Consider the following 17,354-nt stretch of genomic DNA (forward strand, 5'->3'; position numbering starts at 1 on the left):
GTCTTGAATTTATACAGTATTAAGAAGATAGCAACATATATGCCGCAGTGATGTACTTGAGGAAACGAGAATGGCCGGCGAGTGCTCCTCGTTGCTGCGAGTTCCACTGCTTGCGCTTTTTTCCAGTCAAATCCCATATAAAAATGAAAACAAATGTGTCCTCACTCAAGATTTACATCCACTGAGGTGCGGATGCAATCTTTGTTCATTAAAATATAAAGTTGCATATGGGCAGATTAGAACCCTAAGCCTCTTAAGCATGGGGCGAATTATAATTTTTTTTTTTTTATAATTATATTTATTTTTCACACATTATACATTTGCACATATACAGTGAAATTCTTTTTTTCCACATATCCCAGTTAAGCTGGGGTCAGAGTTAGTTATCACTAGACCATCTGATCAGACTCCTACTACTGGCACTGATTGATGTACTTCTCCACTGACTTACATTATCTCATGACTGACAATAACACACTGTAACAGTACAAGAATGGGCAAGGAGGAGGTGGGAACCGGCTGAACAGTCAACATAAAGTTAATGGTAAACATAAACTTAAACCAACATAAAACATAAGGACACACAATGCGACCACGTGCGTCTCTCTCTTTCTCAAACCGGAGTCTCCGGCTCCCCTTTATCTCGCTCTCCCACTGATCAGCTGATTCAGCACCGGCCATGCAGCCTCACGGCCTGGCCACAGCCTCCTCCTTGTCACACACACATAGAGATGAAGTCTGCCACAGGGCTCAGAGGAAGTCATCCAGGTAACACAGTTTGTGAACACTATTGGGAGTCAACAGCGCACGTCTTCAGCTCAGGGGAGGTGAAAGGCGCTATGTGCAAGCGATACACCCGGCCAGCTGTCCGGGCGTGGGGGACCAAGGGACAATCTCATCGGACGTACCGGCGGGTGGGGCCTCACGGCTGGGCGGAGCCTGAGGTGCCACGTCATGCCGTGCTGAGTTCAGGGACATCGAAGCACTTACCTGGCTCCTTGTGACCACCCCCGGAACAGCCTGGGATGGGGGAGGAAGAGGCCTGTCCTCATGACCCGTGGAGACCATTACATCGGGGGCGGATTTGTGCCACAGCTAGGTGCGCAGGGGCGGGGAGACTGCCACTGGAGCACCAAACCTGCCGAAATGGAATGGTGGACGATGGTCGTGATGATGGCCGTGCGCACCGGGTATGTGACCCAGGGAACAAGGAAACCATTCTTTTGCTGAACTCTTGGGTACCGCAGCCACTTGGGCATGTGGCGAAATTAAATGAAAAGGTAACAAAAGATTCTCCTCCCGGCCCTCCACCAGGAGATGGAGTGGTCTGCTTACCAGCTCCAGAGCAGCGGGTTTCCTCGCCCCTGGGTCGCCAGTCTCAGGGGCGCTGCGAAGCCTTTTTCAGGTTCTTTGCGGCCGGCCGTGAGACGGGTGGCATCTGCTTCCTGCGGCGGGCTCCACGCCGGGGCCGGGCCGCGGGGGCGGGCTGCGGTGGAGCCGGTGCAGTCACCGCAGGAGGACGCCCTTGGCGACGAGCAGACAGGGTGTGGAATCTTGGAATCTCTAGTGCAGAGGGGGAGAAGCCGCTGAAATGCGCCGTCAGATCCAGCAGAGGTGAATGAACAGTCATGAGAATTCAGCTCAGTGAGCATCGACCGTTCGGCTCCGAAGAGAAAATCTGAATGAGTGGTTGCATACCAGCTCCTTTTATACCCGTATGTTTGGGTGAGTGGTATGCAAATACCACTCGCCAATTTTCATTGGCCTTTTTTCAAAGACCAGAGGTGTTTCGGGCTCCCAAGAGTGACCCCAAGTGTCACTACATTGACACAACGTCGAGTGAGTGACAGATAGGGAACTACAACTTCATTCATTTATATTTTTGTACCCAGTTGTTATTATTATTATTATAACCCCACAATTATTTATTGTTGTCCATTTAAGTTTATCATTATAATATGATACTGAATAATAATTATTATTATTATGAGGATTTGTTTTATGCAGTCAATTTATTTTGCATAATATTTGTATAGAAACATCCTCTCACTTTCAACTGCTTTTATTTTCAGCAAACTTAACATGTGTAAATATTTGTATGAACATAAAAAGATTCAACAACTAAGACATAAACGGAACAAGTAATGGAATAATGTGTCCCTGAACAAAGGGGGGGTCAAAATCAAAAGCAACAGTCAATATCTGGTGTGGCCACCAGCTGCATTAAGTACTTCAGTGCATCTCGTCCTCATGAACTGCACCAGATTTGCCAGTTCCTGCTGTAAGATGTTACCCCACACTTCCACCAAGGCACTTGCAAGCTACTGGACATTTCTGGGGGGAATGGCCCTAGCCCTCACCCTCTGATCCAACAAGTCCCAGACGTGCTCAATGGGATTGAGATCCGGGCTCTTCGCTGGCCATGGCAGAACACTGACATTCCTGTCTTGCAGGAAATCACGCACAGAGCAGTATGGCTGGTGGAACTGTCATGCTGGAGGGTCATGTCAGGATGAGCCTGCAGGGAGGGTGCCACATGAGGGAGAAGGATGTCTTCCCTGTAATGCACAGCATTGAGATTGTAGGCAATGACAACAAGCTCAGTCCGATGATGCTGTGACACACTGCCCCAGACCATGACGGACCCTCCACCTCCAAATCGATCCCGCTCCAGAGTACAGGCCTCGGTGTAACGCTCATTCCTTCGGCGATAAACGCGAGTCAGTTCACCCCTGTTGAGACAAAACCTTGACTCGTCAGTGAAGAGCACTTTTTGCCAGTCCTTTCTGGTCCAGCGAAGGTGGGTTTGTGCCCATAGGCGACATTATCGGTGATGTCTGGTAATGACCTGCCTTACAACAGGCCTACAAGCCCTCATTCCAGCCTCTCTCAGCCTATTGCGGACAGTCTGAGCACTGATGGAGGGATTGTGTGTTCCTGGTGTAACTCGGGCAGTTGTTGTTGCCATCCTGAACCTGTCCCACAGGTGTGATATTCGGATGTACCGATCCTGTGAAGGTGTTGTTACATGTGGTCTGCCACTGCGAGGATGATCAGCTGTCCTTTCTGTCTGCCTGTAGCACTGTCTTAGGCATCTCACAGTATGGGCATTGCAATTTATTGCCCTGGCCACATCTGCAGTCCTCATGCCTCCATGCAGCATGCCTAAGGCACGTTCATGCAGATGAGCAGGGACCCTGGGCATCTTTCTTTTGGTGTTTTTCAGAGTCAGTAGAAAGGTCTCTTTAGTGTCCTAAGTTTTTATAAATGTGACCTTAATTGCCTACCATATGTAAGCTGTTAGTGTCCTAACAACTGTTCCACAGGTGCATGTTCATTAATTGTTATGGTTCATTGAACAAGCATGGAAAACATTGTTTAAACCCTTTACAATAAAGATCTGTAAAGTTATTTGGATTTTTACAAAATTATCTTTAAAATACAGCGTCCTGAAAAAGGGACTTTTTTTTTTTTTTTTTGCTGAGTTTATTTGTGTTGTATTTACTTTACCTTCACCTGGAGCTTTTATTTTGACGACTGGTAGTGCACTGCTGCGTATATTGTTCACCATGTTCCTCATTACAAAATCTGAAGAAACGCTGTCACCTCCTCTATGTCTGTAATACTGTGTCAAGTTTTTAGAGTTGTATAATCAAGTAGCTTCAAATTTTTTGGAATTGTGCAATGCACCTGCAGCACTTTGCCTTCACAATGCACGTGAACCACTCCAAGATGGCTGAAAACAGCCTATCCATGCGTGAACACATTCCTTGAGCGTTTAGCACAGCTTATCAACAGTAACGCCCCCCCCCCACACCCCCCCCCCCGCAATTGCATTGTGATTAACACTGCTACTGCTCGCTGAGATTCTCTTTGGTTAACAGATCAGATTGTATTCCCAACAGAAGCTAAAAACTTCTCAATTTTTGGTTGCATGACAAAGTGAAACTTTCACAAACTTCTGGGTTTTTCCTGTGTCCTTGCTAAGTTTCCATAAATGTTGATTTGGTCTTAAGTGCACTTTGAAATACAGAATGGAATGTATTTTACACTGTGAATGTTTGTAATCCATTAACACAATCTACCTCAACTCTAACATGTTGACATATTAAATCAATTGATAAAAGGCCAAAAATGACAGTATATATAAATCATATGCACTTAATAGCACTCCAACTATATGAAGTTATCATGATTTCAGATAGAATTACTTTTCATGTATTTATTTTACCAGTTTCACATATCCTTTGGTGTCCATCATTAGGTTTTCTGGTTTTAGGTCTCGATACAGGATTCCTTTCTTGTGCAGGTATGCATAGCCTTCAACCACACACGCTGTTACAAACACAGCTATGTTTTCTTCAAATCGCCCTCTGCAACAAAACAAAGCAAACACCACATGTAAAAATATGCACCCACATTTAAACAACACTAATGAGAATAAACACTAGCAATATACAGTTGAAGTCAAAAGTTTACATACACTTACTGTAGGTTGAATTCATTAAAACTCATTTTTAACCACTCCACAGATTTAATATTAGCAAACTATAGTTTTGGCATACTATATGCATCTACTTTGTGCATGACACGAGTAATTTTCCCAGTTGTTTACAGATAGATTGTTTCACTTTTAATTGACTATATCACAATTCCAGTGGGTCAGAAGTTTACATACACTAAGTTAACTGTGCCTTTAAGCAGCTTGGAAAATTCCAGAAAATGATGTCAAGCCTTTAGTCAATTAGCTTCTAATAGAAGGTGTACTGAATTGGAGTTGTCCCTGTGGATGTATTTTAAGGCCTACCTTCAAACTCAGTGCCTCTTTGCTTGACATCATGGGAAAATCAAAATAAATCAGTCAAGACCTCAGAAATAAACAGGTAGACAAGTATCTCTATCCACAATAAAACGAGTCCTATATCGACATAACCTAAAAGCTCAGCAAGGAAGAAGCCACTGCTCCAAAACTGCCATAAAAAAGTCAGACTACAGTTTGCAAGTGCACATGGGGACAAAGAGCTTACTTTTTGGAGAAATGTCCTCTGGTCTATTGATACAAAAATTGTACTGTTTGGCCATAATGACCATTGTTATGTTTTAAGGAAAAAGGATGAGGCTTGCAAGCCGAAGAACACCATCCTAACTGTGAAGCATGGTGGTGGCAGCATCATGTTGTGGGGGTGCTTTGCTGCAGGAGGGACTGGTGCACTTCACAAAATAGATGGCATCACGAGGTAGGAAAATTATGTGGATATATTGAAGCAACTTCTCAAGACATCAGCCAGAAAGTAAAAGCTTGGTCGCAAATGGGTCTTCCAAATGGACAATGACCCCAAGCATTCCTCCAAAGTTGTGGCAAAATAGCTTAAGGACAACAAAGTCAAGGTATTGGAGTGGCCATCACAAAGCCCTGACCTCAATCCGATAGAAAATTTGTGGGCAGAATTGAAAAAGCGTGTGCGAGTAAGGAGGCCTACAAACCTGACTCAGTTATATCAGTTCTGACTGGAGGAATGAGCCAAAATTCCAGCAACTTATTGTGAGAAGCTTGTGGAAGGCTACCCAAAACATTTGATCCAAGTTAAACCATTTAAAGGCAAACCAAATACTAATAAAGTGTGTGTACACCTATGACCCACTGGGAATGTGATGAAAGTAATAAAAGCTGAAATAAATAATTCTCTCTATTATTCTGACATTTCACATACTTAAAATAAAGTAGTTATCTTAACTGACCTAAGACATGGAATGTTTTCTATGGTTAAAAACCAGGAATTGTGAAAAACTGAGTTTAAATGTATTTGGCTAAGGTGTATGTAAACTTCTGACTTCAACTGTAGATATTATATTTTTTAAATGAACTAGATTTTTTCATTCTTGGCATCATTCATGCAACATCAGGCTAATTCATGTCTGTAGCACAAACTGTGTGGGACGAGTTACACGCTGAAGTTTAATTCTCAGAGTCTGTTCAAATCACTATCCCTCTGTATGAGCAATAGTAATAGTGATGATTGACTTACAGTAGCACACACCAGCAATTAATTTTTGAAAATCTTACACTTCTTTCAACTTGGTCCAAATTTCTCCACCGGAGCAAAACTCCATTATCATATAGATGTAGCGAGAATCTTTGAAGGCAGCATGCAGCCTAAACAGGATGAGAATAGTCACATAGAAGTTTAAATGTGAACACTCAAATGGTCATCTATTGGCTGGAAAAGATTAAGACAAATGTAGAGCTTTTTCCAGTAGCAACACCAACCTGACAATGAAGTCACATCGGATTGCCAGAAGAATTCTTTTCTCAAGGAGAATGTGTCCTTCTTGCCTCTTTGCAACAATGTGCTTTTTAATGATCTTCTTCATAGCGAAGTACTTTCTGTGGTGTAAGGTAGTTACCTTGTAAACAAACAACCAAATAAAATGGTATGTGAGGAGGTCAAATTTTTAAAAGTCAAACATTAATCTGGACCAAATAGTGTGTGCTGTTCACTTGTCACAGCACTTCCCTCCCGTCCTACCAGCTCGACTCTTCCAAACCCCCCAACTCCAAGAGTGACGGGTTCTCCTTGATAACGCCCCTCTTGATACAGGACAGGAATTAGATCTTTCAGCATCAAAGATGTGTTTGACCTGAGGGGAGCAATATATAATTCAGATAAAAATTAATTACAACTTATTTCTTTATATTTAGAAGTAGGAGGACCAGGCAGACAATAACAATTCCTGCTGTATGCATTAGGAAAATCTAGATTCATACAAACTCATATTCAGAAAAAACAACGTTATTTTACACTGAAATATTACAAATTAGCACAGAAAATATTATACATTCCTCTTATAGTTTAGTTTGGATTTGATATGGAGATTCTGTTGATTTGTTCAGACAGGTAGCATAAATCCGTTGTTTGTAGTTTGAACAACAAATCAAACCACATGAAATCGAGTGATTGAAATCTGATTAAAATCATATTTTTGTTAATGCATTTTAGTCTGAACGGTCAGACAGGACTTAGAAAAAGGATTTAGTACTTTTTTCATGTTTTGAGACTCAATTTGTATATGTGATCTCATGAGTATTCCTATCTATTCTTACGTAAAGTGTGGTCCTAGCACATGTACATTTTCTTACATTTGCACTGACAATGAAATGTACAATACTGACTTATTGACAGTACCTAAAGCACAAACCATTTTGTATATGAACAACTTTAGACACCTACAAATGTTTACAAATCCTTATTGCATCCATAAATATTTCATTCCTGGAATTAATATTTTTAAAAATATTTTTTAATATTTATAATCAATGAGATTATACATCCATCACATTTATTGCCATATCAATGCCATCGCATTTATTTAACTCAGTTGAGGCATTTACCTAATTTGACATTATAATGGATTTACTGTAATGAACTCAGGCTTGGTGGTGGGTTTGAATCCATTTGTAGAAGTTTAACAAATCCAAATCAACAGGCTACAGGATGGTCAAAATTACAGGCAAAGGTCGAGGATCAAAATAGACAGTCCAAATGGGCAAACAAGACAAAAACAACAATCCAATAAATGTGAAGTCCAATAAATAAACAAAAGGTCATAACATGGAGCAGTCACAATGGCAATGGAGAAAACACTCAGTAAGGCAGGTAAGACTGGCAATACTTCACAATGTGTTGTTGGAAAGCATGGCTCTTTATAGATAACAAACAGGAAATGACTGTAGAAGAAAATGGAGTGTGATCAGTATTTGGGTGAGCACTCTCTCTGGTGGTTGGAGGAAGCAGATGTTAAATAACCCCCCCCCCCCCACGAACACCTCCCGGTGTTCTCTGACTGGGGTGTCCCCTTGGTCTGGGTGCTGGGCAGTCAGGGTGTGTTCAGTGGAAATCATGGATAATGGAAGGATCCAGAATGTCCTCGGCAGTTACCCAGGATCTCTCCTCTGGTCCGTAGCCCTCCCAGTCCACCAAATAGTGCATCTGGCCCCCTCTTCTTCTTGAATCCATGATTTCCTTTATCAAGTATGCTGGGGCTCCATCAATCTCCAAGGGTGGTGGAGGTTCAGGTTCCGTGGTTTCGGGGCCAGATGCAGGGTGGACCAGTTTCAGCAATGATACATGAAATGGAGAGATCCAGTAATTAGCAGGAAGCTCAAGTCTATACGTCACAGGATTTATTTGTCTGATGATACGAAATGGACCTACATACCTGGGACTGAGCTTCCTGCTGGGTAGCCGTAGACGCAGGTCTCTTGTGGAAAGCCAGAACCTCTGGCCTGGCTGGTAGTTGGGGTGGGGAAACCTCCGGTGGTCCGCCTGGATCCTTTGAGCACGAATGGTAGTTGGAGCCTCACATGAGTTAAGTCCTGTGGATGAATGAGTTAACGAAATTTGGGCATATTCTGCCCATGGAAGGAATTCACTCCACCTCTGTTGTTCATGACTACAGTATGACCTGAGGTAATGTCCGATCTCCTGGTTCAATCTCTCCACTTGCCCATTAGTCTGTGGGAGGTAGCCTGAGGTTACATTAATGTCCAACTGTTTGCAAAATGCCTGCAATACCCTTGACGTGAACTGAGGGCCCCGGTCCGTGACAATGTCCTCTGATAATCCATACACCCGGAACACATGATGGAACAGCGCAGTGGCTGTTTCCATGGCTGTGGGAAGACCTTTCAGTGGAACAAGACGACAAGCTTTAGAGAAACGGTCAATGATTACAAGAATTGTGGTGAAATTGGTGGAGTTGGGTAGATCTGTGACAAAGTCTACTGATAGATGGGACCAGGGTCTCTGAGGAATGGGTTGGGGCTCCAGGAGGCCGGCAGGTAGTTCTCTGGGTGTTTTCAACTGAGCGCATACTGGACAAGACTTGACATATGAGGTAACATCTTTATGTCTGACCACCAGAATGTTTGTTTGTTTGTTTATTTAGTTTTAATGCCATGTCAGAAACTAGGCTATTCACATGGCAAACAAAGGTTCGTCAATACATATTTGCAATATTAGATAAGACACTTTAAGTTTATACAAGATAAAAACTGTAAAATCTGTTCAGATGGCACTTTTATCAAATATTTTATTAAGGAAGTCTTTGTACAGAAGCGTTGTCTGATAGTTCCAAAAGTTTTACAGTTCAATAGAATGTGCTTGATGGTAATAGGGGTTTGGAAAGGTATACATATGGGAGGATCTTCACCAGTCAGTAAAAACACGTGTGTTAGTCTTGAATGGCCCAGTCGGGATCTGGTAAACACTAAAAGCAATTTAAAGCAATTAAAAAGTTTCGTCCTCGGTCCTGCTCAATGTTTTCCAGTACCAGTAGCAGCGCTTGGGCCTCAGCTGTGAAGATAGAGCTCTGTTCTGGAATACGTATGCCATATTGTCAATCTCCAATCACTACTGCTGCTGACACACTGTTATCCGTTTTGGATCCATCCGTGAATACTGTACTATGGAGTGGGAGACTACATTTCAGTACCAAAAATTCTTGTTGATACACGTTGGGGAGAGTTTCTGCCTTTTTTAGTTGTGCCAATGCCATAGAAATAGTTGGGTATTTTCCAGGGGGGGACAGGCCAAAAATTATACGGTTTTATGTTGTCCAGATTAGTGTTCAAGTTCTCCAAGTATGGTTTAATCCATATTCCAAAAGGTTTGATTGCTTTAGGTCTAGCTTCATACAGATGAGAACATTCTGGTTGGAATACTGGTATAGAGGCCGGATTACTTAGATTTGCTTCGAGTTTGACTGCGAATTGTAAAGCCAGTTTCAGATGCCTATTTCTGGAGGGAAGGTTCACCGGCTTCTGTATAAAGGCTTTGAAAGGGACTTGTTCTGAAGGCTCCAAGAGCTAAACGTATTCCCCGGTGGTGTATTGTGTCAAGTGTTCGAATGTATGACTTCCTTGCTAGACCATACACAGTACTCCCGTAATCCAGTCGGGATCTAATTAATGTTCTGTAGAGAGGTAAAAGAACGGTAGCATCCGCACCCCATTTTGCATTGACCAGGACTTTTAAAATATTCACTGCTTTAAATTTTTTTCCTCAACATCTTCATATGTGGGATAAAGGTGAATTTATTATCAAAGACAAGGCCTAAGAATTTGAAGTCATTCACTACTTTGATGGGCTCTCCCTCCATACTCAACTCTGGGTCTGGGTGCAAGGATCGGAGAAGGCAAAAATGCATACAAACTGACTTTGTTTTGGAAAATCTGAATCCATTCTTTATTGACCAGTTTTTTATTTTATTTATGCATAGTTGTAGCTGTCGTACAATTATATTCATATTTTTCCCCCTAAAGCATATGCATAGGTCGTCAACATATAGGCTCTGAAAAATGTGGGGGTCAATAACTTTGATTATACTATTGATTTTGATGCTGAATAAAGTCACTGAAAGGATGCTCCCTTGTGGAACTCCCAGCTCTTGTACATGTGGGTTTGATAATGTACTTCCTACTCGAACGCGAAAACTTCTGTTTGTCAGGAAGTTGGAGATAAAGATGGGAAGGCTGCTTCTGAGCCCAAGTTCGTACACGTCTTTGAGTATTCCATATCTCCAGGTGGTATCATAGGCCTTCTCAAGGTCAAAGAAGACAGCTACAGCAAGTTATTTTTTAATGAAGCTGTCCCGGACAAACGATTCAAGTCTGATGAAGTGGTCCAAAGTGCTTTTGCCTCTTCAAAACCCACACTGGTAATCACTAATCTTATGCTCTGATTCCAGAATCCTTACCAGATGGTCGTTGATCATTCTCTCAATGGTTTTGCAGGGACAGCTAGTCAGAGCTATTGGACTGTAGTTGTTTGCATCAGAATGATCCTTACCTGGTTTGGGGATGGGAATAATTATTGCTTCTTGCCACGAAGGTGGTATATTCCCTGTTTTCCAAACACTGTTAAAAATCTCCAGGAGGATTAGTAGTGTTGTATGTGGTAAGTGCTTCAAGAATTCGTAATGGAGTCTGTCTGGTCCAACTGCGGTATTATGGGAACGTTTGATAGCCCTTGTAAGTTCCACTATAGTGAAGGGTTGATTATATGGCTCAGTGTTATTTGAGTGGAAATTCAGGAGTTTCTGTTCCTGTTGTCTACGTATCCTATTGAATTCTGGTCGGCAGTTGTCTAATGAAGAGTTCTTTTTGAAAGATTTTGCTAGAATGTTGGTTATTTCTTGGATTGTAGTTACAAGAGTGCCTTGATGCTTGATGTGTCAAATTTGAGTTTCTTCATCTTTGTTTTTCATCTTACGAATCAGGTTCCAGATTTTTGGTGATGGTGTGTTTGCTGTTAAGTTAGATACGTATTTTCTCCAACTCTGTCTTTTTGCATTATTTATAATCCATCGTGCTTGTGCTCGGCATATCTTAAATCTTACCAGATTTTCTTCTGTTGGATGTCTGTTGAAGATTCTCTCTGCTTTTTTCCTAGCTTTTATGGCTTTTTTGCAGTTGTCATCAAACCATGGGTTATGCCTGCGACTTGGTTTTGGTGATGTCTTAGGGACAGTATCATTTGCTATTTCTATCAACTTGTCTGTGAAACTTGTAACTGGGTCTTGGCTGTCTAGGGTTGCTGAATTAAGTTTATTGTAACATTTGGTCTGAAACAGGTACCAGTTGGCTTTCTTGAGATACCATCTTGGAAAATGATGTTGGATATTTGATCTTGTAGATGTAATGAGTAGGGGAAAATGATCACTTCCACATAGATCATCCCAGGTGCGCCATGAGAAATCAAGCAAGAGATCAGGTTTGCATATTGTTAAATCTATTTTTGAATATGTTCCATGTCCTGGGTGTAGGTAAGTGTCCGAGCTGTCATTGAGGATACACAGTTCATTGTTACTAATGAAGTCTTCAAGTATTTTTCCCTTCCTATTTGTGCGACTTCCTCCCCATAAAGGGACCGTTGAAGTCGCCTGCAAGTATGTAGGGGGTTGGGAGTTGATCAGCAAGATTGCTCAGATCTTGAAGTGTGACAGGTGTATCTGGAGGCAAGTAAATGGAACACAATATGATGGCCCTATGCAGGGTTAAACGTACAGCTTTTGCTTGGAGATTAGTGTCCATTGTGACTTGACTGTGAATTACGTTGCGATGAACTAAGATGCTTACTCCTCCTGAAGGACGTTGTATGTTCGGTCCATTTGTGTTAAAACTTACAAAACTTTTTAGGGATATTTGACTATTTGGTGATAAATGTGTTTCTTGGATACAAAATGCAAGAGGCTTGAGTAACATGGCTACTCGTTGAAGTTCTGCAAAGTTTGCTCTGACACCTCGACAGTTCGATTGAATGATACTGTTGCTTGTAAAGTTGGTAGCACCGGAACTTGAACTCTACTCCTACTCTTAGGAGAGGGATTCCGACTGCGGGGTTCTAAGATCTCCGCCATATCTATATCTTTTATATGATCAGCTTTCCGTGGCATGTTCTCCTGACTAGCTTTTATGGTTGTGCTTTTGTGCTTTGGTGTGGCTTCTTTCCTTTTGATATTAGGGAATGTTCCATTGTTGGATTTGGTTCTTCGCTAGCTCCAGTTTGTGTTTGACTGGTAGAGGTTTGAGTGCTTTGCGCTTTCTTTTTTGACGAAGGTGGGTTTTTGTTGCTGATTAACTGAGGTTTGTCTTTTGTTAGCCAGGTCACATCTGTCTGGCACTCAACTGTATGTTTGGTTGGTAATGTTACAGATGCAAAGGATTCCTCAAACTTAAAATTTGGGAGCTTTTCCACATCTTTGCGTGCTTCTACATAATTCACTTTTTTTTTTTGTTTTTTTTTGACATTTTACTTTTTTAATTTCTTTTTCTTGAATCCATATAGGACAGTGTTTTGATGAGGCCGGGTGATTCCCTGAGCAATTTCGGCATTTTTATGGTTTTAAACAGGTTTCTTCATGCCTATCCTCTCCGCAATTGTAACAGGTAGGATTGTTCTTGCACCCAGCGGAGCTGTGACCAAACCTCTGACAATTGAAACATCTTAGGGGGTTAGGGATGTATGTGTCAATTGGGACCCTCAAGTACCCTAAACAGATCCATTCAGGTAATTGAGGTTTGTTGAATGTCATAATATATGTACCGGTCTTTATCATTTGGTCTCCTTTTTTTACTGTAATCCTCTTTACACTTGTAACACCTTGTTGTGCTAGTTCTGAAGCCATTTCAATCTCATCTATGTCATGTAGTTCTCTGGTTCTTATTATGCCTTTGCTGGAGTTTAGGTATGGGTGTAAAAATTCCTTCATAGGGACACCAGCCAAAGTGTTTGCACGCAGTAGATTATCTACATGAACTTTCTTTGTACGTTCGACCAGAATCTGGCCTGACCTCAACTTTTTCGTGTCTTTGACAGTTCCTACAATCCCTGCAATTCCTTTTTAAATTGCAAAAGGGGAGAGTTTTGTAAGTGCCATGTCAGGTGATTGAGATTCTAAAATTATAAATCTCTCCCAGTTTTCATTTTTTGAAACAAGTACACATCTAGCATTCAAGTCATCATCCAAATTTTGTTCTAGTATCCGTCTTTTGGGGGTTTGTTTGTTTGCCATATTTGTTATGTTTTATTTCATCATTCTTGCTCCCCACCCACCTCGGAGCCCAACAAGGGGATGCAGAGAGCCGCAGAACTCCAGCAGATATGCACCAGGGATACAAGAAGGGTATACTCTTAGGGGCCTGGGTGGTAAGCTCAGTGGTAAAAAGACGCTGGCTACCACCCCTGGAGTTCGCTAGTTCGCATGCTGACTCCAGCCAGGTCTCCTAAGCAATCAAACTGGCCCGGTTGCTAGGGAGGGTAGAGTCACATAGGGTAACCTCCTCGTGGTCACTATAATGTGGTTCGTTCTTGATGGGGCGCATGGTGAGTTGAGCGCGGATGCCGCGGTGGATGGCGTGAAGCCTCCACACGTGCCATGTCTCTGTGGCAACGCGCTCAACAAGCCACGTGATAAGATGCGTGGGTTGATGGTCTCAGACGCGGAGACAACTGGGATTCATCCTCCGCCACCTGGATTGATGCGAATTACTACGCGACCACAAGGACTTAAAAGCACACTGGGAATTGGGCAGTCCAAATTGGGTGAAAAAGGGGGGAAAAATCCAAAAAAAAAGAAAGGTATACTCTTGCAATGAGAGCTAAAAGCTCAAATTGCTTGATTGAACCTATGCCACCGCCTTCAGGAAAAAATGTAATTGTGGCTGATTTAAATGCTAGTAATTGCCCAGGGCACGTCATGACTAGCCGCTTGATTGGATCGGGTCCCTCCAACTGCCCTTCTCTATGAAATTAGAGCCAAAGCATTGTGTTGGATCTGGGGGAGCCACAACTGCCCGCATTCCTCAAATGCCAGGATCTCTTCTTCCACAGACACGGGTCGCAACTTACGGCCAACAAGTCACCCAATTCGTCGCCTTTTACGAACAGCAAGGGGGTGCAAGTGACCTATTCTACCCTGGGTCCCCACGGGGTACCACCAGAATGAGTTGCGTATTTAGGTAATTGTTTGCTGAATACCTGGATGTCCAGCACTGAGAGATGTATGGACCCATTGGATCACACGTTGTCAGTGAATGCTTGGGACTTACTGCTTGGTTGGTGGGCACTTAGGTGGAGGAGGATCTGTTTGTTGTGCCTGTTGGATCTCTTCCATGATGAAGCAAATGGGGGCTACAACCACTGATGGGGGAAGGATGGAAACTTTGTTATTTTGAATGTATGTAGGGTCATACCTTCTAGAGAGAGCATCTGCCTTGATGTTCATGCTTCCAGGACGGTAGGTAACTGTGATCTGGAATCTGATAAAAAGTGACCAACGGGCTTGTCGTGGATTAAGTCTCTTGGTACTCTTGATGTATTCCAAGTTCTTATGGTTGGTTATAACTTGAAATGGATGTTCCGCTCCCTCTAGCCAGTGTCTCCATTCCTCCATTGCAGCTTTCATGGAAAGTAGTTCTTTATTGCCCACATCGTAGTTTCTTTCAGCAGCCATGAGTTTTCTAGAATAGAAGGCACATGGGTACATTCGGCCTGGTGTACCGTGTCTTTGAGAGAGAACAGCCCCAGTTCTGCAGTCGGAAACATCTACTTCAATGATGAAAGGTAAGCTTGGGTCAGGATGCTTAAGAATGGGTGCAGTAGTGAAGCTGGTTTTAAGGGTGTTGAAGGCAGTGTTAGCAGATTTGTTCCATTGAAGTTTCTTGGGTTTGTCCTTGAATAGTGATGTTAGTGGAGCTGCAACGATGCTGTAATTCCTGATAAATCTTCGGTAGAAGTTTGCAAAACCAAGAAATCGTTGAAGTTCTTTGATGGTGGTAGGCTGTGGCCATTCGGTGACTGCTTTGACTTTGGATAGGTCCATCTCCACACCTTGATGGCTGATCATGTATCCTATGTATGTGGTACTGGTTGTATGGAACTCACATTTTCAGCTTTGATGTAGAGTTGGTTCTGTTGTTAGGGTTAGGACTGTCTTGACATGTTGGATGTGTTGTTTTGTTTGGGAATAAACAAGAACACAACTGTGTTCCAGTATCTTGAACCGGTATGCAATGAAAAACTGGTTCAAGAGGTCTCTGAAGATTTCATTGATGAAATACTGGAAGACAGAAGGCGCATTAGCAAGGCCATATGGCATGACCTGATATTCATAGTGCCCCCTAGTGGTGAGGAAGGCAGTCTTCCATTCATCCCCTTCTGATACGAATGAGGTTATAGGCACTTCGAAGATCTAGTTTGGTGATGATACGTGGCTCACAGAGTTGTTCTAGTGCTGAAGGGATGAGGGGAAGTGGATATCTGTTCTTTGTGATTATATTGAGACCTCTGTAATCAATGCATGGTCTTAGCCCGCCATCTTTTTCATCTGCTGGAGATGTAGAGGGACGGATAAAGCCTGATGCTAGGGTTTCTTCAATGTAGTTTTCCATAGCCCGAGTCTCAGGACATGACAAGGGGTAAACTTTGCTTTTGGGAGGTGCAGAATTCAGGAGAAGTTCAATGGCACAATCCCATGGACGATGGGGAGGTAGTTGGGTTGCCTTTACCTTGCTGAAGACCTCGGAGAATTCAGAGTATTCAACTGGAATAGCTGTAGGTTTGTGAGCCTCTGGGCTTTCCACGCTCATGGTAAAATATAGTAACGTGATCTTTGAGTTAAAACAGTGTTCTTGGCAGTAATGACACCATTTACTGAGTTCACCTTGATTCCAGGAAATGCTAGGGTCATGGATAGCTAGCCATGGATGGTCGAGAATGATCTGGTTCTTGGGAGAAGATATAATGTAGAGTGAGATCTTCTCAGTGTGAAATAGTCCAACTTGTAGAGTGATTGAGATAGTTTGTTGTGTTCTGTGGGAATATTCCCTGTCCTATGGGTTCGTTGTCGACTGCTGTAATACTAATTGAAGGGATGCATGGCATAGTAGGGATTTTGAGTTCCTGAACGAGATCATTGTGGATTAAATTGACTACAGCCCCAGAATCCACTAGCGCTGAAACATAGTGTGTTGAATTAGAAACCTCAATGGAGACGGACAGAGTGAAATTATAACGAAGGGGAGTGAGAGAGTGTTCATTACTCACCCTTTTCTTTAAGGTGCTGTTGACTTCGTTCGGGCAGGTATTGCTGTGATGGTTGGGTTGACCACAGTAAAAGCATAGATGTTCCTGTAGACGATGTCGTTCTTCTAGTGAAACTCTAGTATAGCCGATTAGCATGGGTTCTGTGTACTGAGGCATAGAGAGAGCAGCATCTTCAGTAGAAAAGGAAGCCATTTTGGGTTGTTTGGAGTGGGGGTTATTACGAATTAGATTATCCAATTTAATAGCCATGGTGATAAACTGTGATAAGTCCGTGGTCTCATTCTTGCATGCTAACTCTGCTTGTAGTTCATGGTTAAGTCCCTCTCGAAACACTGTTTTTAGTGCCACATCATTCTACCCACTCTGAGCTGCTAGCGTTCTGAATTGGATGGCGTACTCAGCTGCTGATCGATTGCCTTGGCGTATGTGCAACAGCTGTACTGAAATATCCTGTCCTCCTGCAGGATATTGAAAGACATCTTGAATTTTCTGAGCAAAATAGTCAAAAGAGGTTTGTAACTGATTATCATTGTCCCACACAGCCGATGCCCAATCCAGCGCTTTATCAGTGAGCAGAGTCATCATAAATGAACATTTAATAGTGTCTTGACGAAACGCTTCTGGTTGATTAGAGTAAATTCTACACTGACGTAGAAAACCTCTGCATTTATCAGCAGAACCATCAAATTTATCGGGTAGCGCAAATCTTACCGACTCAGCTCTGTTTGACGGGAGTGATTGAATGTACTG

The 17,354-nt window shown here is 42.5% G+C and overlaps 1 protein-coding gene across 3 annotated transcripts in view; it reads right to left on the reverse strand.

The window, feature by feature from the left end:
* The window catches only part of prkg3 (protein kinase cGMP-dependent 3), a 131,768-nt gene that overhangs the window by 33,514 nt on the left and 80,900 nt on the right, over nucleotides 1-17,354 (reverse strand). For all 3 annotated transcript variants that reach the window (XM_051654762.1, XM_051654761.1, XM_051654760.1), the window contains 4 exons: nucleotides 6,528-6,639; nucleotides 6,269-6,405; nucleotides 6,065-6,154; nucleotides 4,232-4,373 (listed from right to left, as the gene is read on the reverse strand). In XM_051654762.1, coding sequence (XP_051510722.1) covers nucleotides 4,232-4,373; nucleotides 6,065-6,154; nucleotides 6,269-6,405; nucleotides 6,528-6,639 — 481 coding nt within the window. The remainder of the gene's footprint in view (nucleotides 1-4,231; nucleotides 4,374-6,064; nucleotides 6,155-6,268; nucleotides 6,406-6,527; nucleotides 6,640-17,354) is intronic.

Source organism: Myxocyprinus asiaticus, chromosome 25, assembly GCF_019703515.2.
Source record: "Myxocyprinus asiaticus isolate MX2 ecotype Aquarium Trade chromosome 25, UBuf_Myxa_2, whole genome shotgun sequence".
In the NCBI taxonomy this organism is placed as follows: domain Eukaryota; kingdom Metazoa; phylum Chordata; class Actinopteri; order Cypriniformes; family Catostomidae; genus Myxocyprinus; species Myxocyprinus asiaticus.